Source organism: Emys orbicularis, chromosome 6, assembly GCF_028017835.1.
Source record: "Emys orbicularis isolate rEmyOrb1 chromosome 6, rEmyOrb1.hap1, whole genome shotgun sequence".
Classification (NCBI taxonomy): domain Eukaryota; kingdom Metazoa; phylum Chordata; order Testudines; family Emydidae; genus Emys; species Emys orbicularis.
The window spans coordinates 3,300,459-3,309,120 of NC_088688.1; the positions used below are offsets into that span (position 1 = coordinate 3,300,459).

The window sequence follows — 8,662 nt, forward strand, 5'->3', positions numbered from 1 at the left end:
TCTTTGCAGTCTGGAGTTGATCATTTGGGATCAATTTGGCTTCTCTGGCAGAAATGTTACAAGCCTTGGATTCACAGCACAGCTTTCATTACTGACCACCAACAAAACAATCTCTCGCTCCCACCGTCCCCGAAGCATGCAGGAAAGGTCTGCACTGGCCATCTATTCTCGCTCGCTCTCTCTCAAAACAAAATAAATAACAAAATTAAGCCAGATGAGCGTGTTTATTCTTGACACTGATAAGAGTGACCGATTCCAGGCCGTACACGTACCGAGCTGCGATGACTGTCCAAGGACCAGGAACGAGACGCATGCTCTGGAGCCGGCTGGCTCTCGTGGCGATGCTCGTTTGACATTACGAGGCTGTAAACTTGGCTGCCAAAAGCAAGTGACCAGCATTTGGCCCCTGGACAATTTAACGGGGGGAAGCCATTTCAGATGTAGCCAGGCAGGTAGCCCATCCCTAGGCAACCTGCAGGCCCCAGCATATAACACGGCCTCTTAGATTGCTTGCATTGCATGCTGGGACCTGTAGTTTCCAGGGGCCACCCCTTGGTAGTAAGAGACCAAAGGTTTGTAGAATACTCCTGAGGGAATTCTGCGCCAAAAAATTAAAAATTCTGCAAAACTCTGCATATTTTATTTGTCAAAATAACACAATATAATCACACCATTTTCAATTGTTTTGATAATTTATTTCAAAATACTTGTCAGCAAGTATTGGTGTGATTATACTGTTACTGTGTTATTTTCACAAATAAAATATGCAGAATTTTAACATTTGTAGGCACAGAATTTTTTATTTTTGGTGCAGAATTCTCTCAAGAGCACCAGGGTTCTGTGGGGTACAATCTGGGTGTGGACAGCTCGGTGGGAGGCCTGGCGAGGATCTGGATGCACAGGGGCTCATTGGGGGGTTCTGAGTGCAGGGGGAATGGGACTCTGCAGGCGAGTCCAGGTGAAGGTGGTTAGAGCTCAGTGGGGGAGTGTGGGGGGGCTCAGCGGGGACTGGATGCTAGGGAAGTGGGGCTTGGTGGGGTTGGGGTCAGGGTGCAGCTTTTTGGGGTCAGTGGGGTGGGGGGGGCTGCCGATGCAGGGGCTGAAGCTCAGGGGTGTGTGGATTTGGGTATCAGGGGGCTCCTGATGGAGGGGATGAAGCTCAGCTTGGTGGGGGGTTTCTGGGAGCAGGGAGGGTGAGGTTCGGTGGGGGAAGGTGTCCAGGTGCACAGGAATTGGGCGGACAGGGGGAGCAGCTTGCCGTACAGTGACCCCTTCCCCTGTGGCTGAGGAGCAATGGGGTCAGGAAGTGGGGGGAGGAGGTCACTGTCCGGGGAGCTGCTCCCCATGTCCTCCCAACACTTATGTATCCAGATGCATAGGCACTGATTCTGTGGAGCACCCACAGAAAAGTTACAGTGGGTGCTCAGCACCCACTAGATTGGCAGCGCCACCACACCACTGATTGGTGGCTCAGGGAGTGCAGTGAGAGCTGGGTGGGTGGGGGCCTTGGGGATGGGATGGAGTGGGGCAGAAAGAGGCAGATCGAGGGCAGATAAAAGTCAGCACCTATGTCTGGACCCCCCTGCACTCAAACACCCCCCCGAGCCTCACCCCCCCTGCACCTGGAACTCCCAAAGCACTGAGCCTCACCCCCTGCACCCAGACACCTCCTCCCCCCACGGTGCAGAGCTTCCTGCAGCTGCGGGGTTTCTGACCCAGCTCTGGTTGCTTCGTGCAGGGGAGAGGAAGGGGGAGCTCTGATTCTGTTGTCATGGTCCTCCTCTCCCCTGCCCACCCAGGACTAACGGCCCTAGGCAGCCAGGACATCCCCAGACCACCTCTCCCAGGGTGACTTACCTCTCCCCCGGCTACCCGAACAGAGGCGCCTACATTGCTGGGGAGGGGTGAGTGAGCGCTGGTGCAGCTGCTTTTTGCTTCCCCACAGAAACCATGTGTTTGCAGGAAGCAGAGAGACTCTGCCAGGGGATGGCTCTGCGCAGGCACAGTGGTGCGCAATTCCCCCAGCAGTAGTTATTTTGACAACTAAAATATGCAGAATTTTTTTGGTGCAGAATTTCCCCACCAAGGTTCTGTGTGGTGCAATCTCGGTGCGGACAGCTCGGTGCGGGGGGGGGGAAGGATCTGGATACACAGCAAGTCACTGTGGGGTTCTGGGTGCAGGGGGAATAGCACTCTCCAGGTGGTTAGGGCTCAGCAGGAGAGGGGAACCTGGGTGCTGGGGGAATGTGTGGGTCAGGATGCAGCTGGTTGAGATCAGTGGGGTGGAGGTCTAGCTGTGCGGAGCTCCTGATGCAGGGGGTGAGGCTCTGGGGGAGTGGGTGGGCTCCTGATGCAGGAGGGGTTTCCAGGTGCAGCGTGGGTAAGGCTTGGCAGGGGGTCCAGATACACAGGGTGTTGGGCAGACAGAGAGAGGAGCTCCCCCTATAGTGACCCCTCTCCCCGTGGCTGAGGAGCGATGGGGCCAGTAAGTGGGGGGAGGGGTCCCTGTATAGGGAGCTGCTCCCCATCTGCCCAGCTCCCACAAAGCCTCACCTCCAGTTGCCAAGCCCGCTTACAGTAAGCACATTTTGGCTTCTTTCTTTGTGTAATTGTTCTATTACGCTATTGTGTCTATATTTTGCTTGCTGCTTGTTTGGGGGCTTTCCGGGGGCGGGGCTCCCTCTTTTTTTTGTTTTTAAATTTTCCGACAGAGAGCATGATTGACTTTTGGTCATCCAATCCTCTTCTCTGTGCATGAGCACACTGCTAAAAAAAGCTTAAAAGGCTGCTTTCAGTTTGATTTTTCCTCCTCCCTCCCATCCCCCCCAGACAGGACTAATGTCCCTGGGTGGCCAGGGAATCCCCAGACTGCCCCTTGCCCTTGCCCCACGGTGACTTACCTCTCTCCCGGCTGCTCTGGGTGCCTGAACACATGCACCCACGCTAGTGGGGAGTGAGCGCTGGTGCAGCTTCTTTTTGCTTCCCCACAAAAACCATTTTTCTGCGGCAAAGCAAAGAGAAGCTGCGGGGGGACATGTTTCTGCGCACACGCAGTGGCACAAAATTTCCCCAGGAGTATCAGCTGTGAGGCCCTACGGGGAAAGCAGCCCACAGGTTTGGAACAGCTGCTTTCCTGCCCCACAGTCTTCAGTAACTAGCTGAACCCCACTTACTCCACTACAGTTACTCCAGGTTCATCTGGGGACGCGTGAGCTCAGCAGTTGGTCCTATGCTAGGTATACCCCTGCTGGGAATGGTTTCGATCATGTGCAGAGTGTGTATGCACACAACAATCCATATCGCACATCCCCCTCCCCCCGATTGGTTTTTCATAGGCCCCCGACTTTCAGAGAACACGAGAAACAGCAACAAAAGGCAACAGAGGGCAGCTGGCTGCAGAGCCACGGGTCTCTCTCACGCACACGCAGGCTAGCGTTGCCTGCTGCCGACCGAGGGCACGGGGACACACACACACACACACGCGTGGCAGCTCAATCGCTGCAGTCTAGTTACAGAAATGTAGAGGAACATTTGGATATTAAAAAAATAGTGATCTAGGTTTATCCATTATCCGTTATTGCCTGTTTCTCCTCCAGCTGAGTGCTCGCTGCGGCAGGTGGATACGGCGAACGTTCAGCCTACCTGGCACGCCTGCACATGGGGACAGAGGTGCTCTTGCCCACTGCCTTTCTGGTACAATCTGCAGGAGGTGGTGGGGGATGGGAAAGGGGAATCCCTTCCTTTGAGGTTGTGTTGGTGCTTGCGGAGGGTGGTCTCACTGGGCCAGCTGGCTGAAGTAGGTACCGGCTTCCAGGAGCAAGGCTTTGGCACAAACCCGGAGGGTGCAGAAGAAAGTGACAACGTCCTGAGTGCTGAAGATGGTGTCGGCCAACACAAACACGAGCGAGGGGGGGATGAAGCCACGGCCGTACTCCACCATCCAGGTGCCGGCGCTCCACTGGACAGCCGTGGCCTCTCCGGATTTCTGCACTATGGTGTCCCCTGCAGGCAGGCAGACAAACAGAGCACTGGCCGTTATTTTGAATGCCAGAACAACATCGGTCCCAGAGCGCCTCTCCCAGTAGGTCTCCAGAGACAGCACACAGAGCTCTTTGTGGGCCTGATCCTGCAGGGTGCTGAGCGCCCTCCAGTGAGCAGCCCAGGACAAGGGGCATGGGAGGCGCTCACTGCCAGTCCAAGAGCAGGGCAGCTAATCCAGAAGGCTGTCCCTGACAGTGCCCAGTACCAGCTGCTTCCAAGGAAGATGCAAGGATGTCCCCTAGTGGAAAATAATGGAACAGCCTTCCCACAGGGGCAGTTTCCTCCTGACACACAGCTCCTGCTCTGAACCAGGGGGCTTTATAACCCTCTCCATTTTCTTTTAATCACCTGCTGGGAGTGGAGATGTGCTCGTTACCTGTCAGCGTGTACGCTTTCCTTGAATCCTGCTCGCCTCTTGGCCTCCATGAGATCTAGAGGTGTGGTGTTCTGCAGGCTAATCTGCTGTCCCCTGTATGTTTCCCTGTGTCCCGGGGCTAGAGCTAACGAGGCTCTAGTGTTACCTGTTCAAATCGCTACGTGAAAAGCCCAAGGCAACCAGCCCTGCAAAGGCAGCCACCCAGGGGAGGCCTCCGAGCGCGAGTGTGTGGGGCTGACGCCGACAGTGCCACACGCACCTGGGTAATAGATTTCACTTCTGGTCGTCCCCTCCTTCCACTGCCTGAAGGTCCCTGAGATGATGGCGTAGTCAATGTCAGCCCAGTACCGACCTGCGAGAGAGGCACACACGTGAAATTCGAGCAATGGGGCAACACAGCCCACTGCTAGTGCCCGACGAGCCCCGAGGGCTGCGCTGTGCGTTGGCTCAGCTGTCACAGAACAAACCTAAAACATCAGCAGGCTTCAACACTCATATGGGTAGGGAGTGGTGGTTTACGCTATTCCAAGTGCCTGGAGTTGCTAGTTTCAGTCTTGGACCAATGTCAAAGAGCCCTGACAGGGCCCTGGGCCAAGTCCAGGACCTTGCAACACATCCCAGCTTGCTGGTTCTCAGTGGAGTTGGGGTGCTCCTATCCCTGGCAGCCCAGAGATCTCAAGCCACATCATTCCCACACCAGGCATTTCTCACCGCTGGAGCTCCACCCTCAATTTCAGAGCTTGGCAGCCAAGCCCTCGCTAGCCACCAGAGGGGAGACCCACCACTCGCTGTTTGGAAGCTGGGAGGCTGGGCTGTAAAAAACAGTGTGCTGGGTTTCTGGCTGCAGCTGCTGCTGAGAGGCCAGCTGCGTAAACCCCTCTGAAACCCAGGGGAAAAGCCAAGCGAGATGGGAACCCCAACATTGTCACTTTGAAGTCCTGTTGCTCGGGACCTGTTTGGGCTAGAAGCCTCGAGGGGAGCAGTACAGGTTTTGCTGGGCTACTCTGAGACAAGATGCCTGCCCACAATTTTGCGGGCCTGGTTCAGCGCCCTTTGAAGTCAATGGAAAGACTCCCCATGGCTTGGGGCTGAATCACATTGGTTAACCCACATCGCCAGACTCTGCAAGGGTTTGTGGATGGTGCAGCCAAGGCCACCCGTGCTTGTACGCCCTGTGGTGCTGAGGCTAGAAGAGGAGAAGGCAGGCTTGGCTCGGCTTCCACAAGCAGCGATTTGGCAACCCTCCACCCCCGACCCAGCCACTCTTGTGGGCAAGGCACTGGGAAGTTCTACGCATAGGGGGCAGCATGGAGAGGGGAGCGGGAAGTGGCAGCACACGGGTGGGCAGGCTCCTGTCCTTGGCAGGGCCCATGGGGACACAACAAGCAGCCAGATCCAAGCTGTGGGTGGAAGGGATTGTTGCACAAGGTCTTGGAGACCTGGATATTAAGGCCTCCCGCTCCCCCATCCCACCTCCCTGTTCTCACGCTAACATGGGGGGGAAAACAAGCTGCACCCACAGGGAAACGCTTCTACTTGCTGAGCAGGTGAAGCTGGTTTGTGGCTGCTGACTATTAATGTGTATGAAACTACACCGGCAGGCGCTACACCAAGCCTGCTCCTGGAACCACCCACTGAGAGATGTACTGGCCTAAGGGACCAGGCACTGGGCTGGTACTCGGGAGACCTGGGGTCCATTCTCACCTCTGCCATGGACCTGCTAGCTGCCCCTCTCTGTGCTTGTTTCCCCATCTGTACATTGGGCAGAGCAACATGGACCCTCCCCTCCTTGTAAAGTGTGTGGATGGAGAGTGCGTGACCAGAGCTAGACATTACCACCACCCCCGGGAGAGAAGATGCTTCTGTTGTACTGATACATCATACAGTGGAGGATTTAGCCCCTTTTAATCCTGCTAGCCAGTTACCCTGGTTTGTTGCCCTCTCTGCCTTTTGGGAGAGGCTGCTGTGACCCGAGTCCGTCAACAGGACACAGGGGCTTAAACACGGGCAGCTACCAAAGACCACTCACGGGACTATTAAATGGTCATAAAACCCTGAGCCCACCTCGGAGGGACCTATAGTAAATACAGCCATCTGGACAGGACACACAAGCACAAGGATAACCACCTCCTTGTCTTATCCTTGGCTGCTTCTCTCCACTGCTTGCAATGCCCAGTGGGAGACAGGGCCAGGACTGCACAGACAGAAAGCGACATCCGGAGAGACTAGCTCTTAGCTCCAGGGAATAAAGTTCCTGATACTTCTGCTCTCCTGGTTCTCCAAGACCTTCCAGCTCTCTGCATTTGGCTAGTGGCATCTCCTCCCCTCTCAATTAACTAGCATGTCATTGTTAAGGTACAGAGCTGTGCACACACAACAGCATACCTCCGTGGGCACTAGCTTGAGCAGGTGCGGCCAGACTGACTCATGGTCCCCAGACCATCAAGACTAGCAACAGCTAATGGGCAGTACAAGGTGGAGGGATAGTGCTGCTGACCACATTGATGTGTCCAGCCTCTGCTTCTGCTCTGGCGAAGGATCAAAGTGCATCTCGGCGCTACCTGGCTGGGACTTGCAGCTCCCCTGCCCCAGACACCTGCTGTCCCCCGATGGTTTACCACAGGAAATCAAAGGCAGCAGCCCCCCCCCAACCCGAGCCTCTCTGCTTGAATGTAGCTGAGCCCTGCTTACCCGAGTGCCCCCCGGTGTCGACGGCCGTCCCGAAGAGCAACACGTACTCAGTGAGCGAGGCGTGGAGCAGGCACATGGAGCCCATCCACCCGCCCGCGTTGACAAACACCCACTGCAGGTCCTCGTCCGGCAGGATGTGGCCTGGGTGCTTCTTCCGCAGCTCCACGATGATCTTGGAGAAGGCCTGCTCATGGTCCAAGCCTGCAGCACCAACAAACCCAGGCAAAGTCAGCACCGCGCAGGACGCCCACAGGCCTGCCCATAAACCTGCCACCTCCCTGGCTCCCACCAATACAAGCCACCAGGGCTTTGGAGCGGAGCCCGGAGCTGGAGCGTGGAGCAGCTCCGGAGCAGTGGAGCTGCAGGTTTTTGCCTAGAGCTGGAGCACAGCTCCAAAGCCCTGCAAGCCACCGAACCCAGAATGGGACCACGGCTTCATTCAGGGAATCAGACATTAGAGACAGGATCTAACATGCCCCCCCTCCACCCCAGCTATTCTCTGCTACTTCCCCCCCCCAGCTCCTGCTCCATGGGTCCCCTGAGACCCTCCAAGTGCCTGCCCCATGGGTCCCCCCATCGCCCGCACCCAAGATCCTGCCCCATGGGTCCCCCCATCGCCCGCACCCAAGATCCTGCCCCATGGGTCCCCCCATCGCCCGCACCCAAGCTCCTGCCCCATGGGTCCCCCCCCGACTCCCCGCCCTCCTGCCCCATGGGTCCCCCCCAGACTCCCCAAGTCCCTGCCCCATGGGTCCCCCCCAGACTCCCCAAGTCCCTGCCCCATGGGTCCCCCCATTCCCCGCACCTGAGCTCCTGCCCCATGGGTCCCCCCCCAGACTCCCCACCCGCCTGCCCCATGGGTCCCCCCATTCCCCGCACCCGAGCTCCCGCCCCATGGGTCCCCCCATTCCCCGCACCCGAGCTCCTGCCCCATGGGTCCCCCCCAGACTCCCCAAGTCCCTGCCCCGTGGGCCCCACCGCCCAGGAAACCCACGTCCCGCGTCCGCCCCAGGCGGTGGCTGTGCCCGGACTCACCCGCCTGGAGCCGGCCGAGCTCCGCGATCTCCTCGGGCCGGAACTCGAAGGGGCGGGAGGCGACCCAGCTCCGCAGCCCCTGGGCCAGCAGCGCCAGGCCCAGCAGCGCCAGCCCGGCCCGCAGCGCGCGCGGCCCCAGCGCCCACATCCCGCCCGCCCCGCACCACAACCCGCCGCTCCGCAGGGCGCCGCGGCGCGCGCCGAGCCTGGCCGGGGGGTGGGACCGCCCGGTCCGCGCCGGCCAATGGGAGCGGTCGGCGCTCAGCGAGCCAGCAAATCGCAGCCCGCAGCGCTACAGAATGGGGCGGGGCCATGCGGGAGTTGGCCTGGAGTGACAGACAGAGGGCGGGGCCGAGCCAGCACTGGCCTGGAGTGACAGACAGGGGGCGGGGCCGACCAGGCGGAGGGGCTGAGCGGGCACTAGCCTGGAGTGATAGACGGGGGGAGGGGCTGAGCGGACACTGGCCTGGAGTGACAGACCAGGGGGAGGGGCTGAGCTGGCACTGGCCTGGAGTGACA

The 8,662-nt window shown here is 58.3% G+C and overlaps 1 protein-coding gene across 1 annotated transcript; it reads right to left on the reverse strand.

The window, feature by feature from the left end:
- Positions 1-1,712: 1,712 nt before the first annotated feature.
- On the reverse strand, positions 1,713-8,291 carry LOC135880112 (sigma non-opioid intracellular receptor 1-like). The gene is made up of 4 exons (XM_065406239.1): positions 8,144-8,291; positions 7,109-7,309; positions 4,677-4,769; positions 1,713-4,002 (listed from the first exon to the last, which is right to left on the reverse strand). The coding sequence occupies exons 1-4, from the start codon at positions 8,289-8,291 to the stop codon at positions 3,776-3,778; spliced, it is 669 nt and encodes a 222-aa protein (XP_065262311.1). The 3' UTR covers positions 1,713-3,775.
- Between the last annotated feature and the right edge of the window lie 371 nt (positions 8,292-8,662).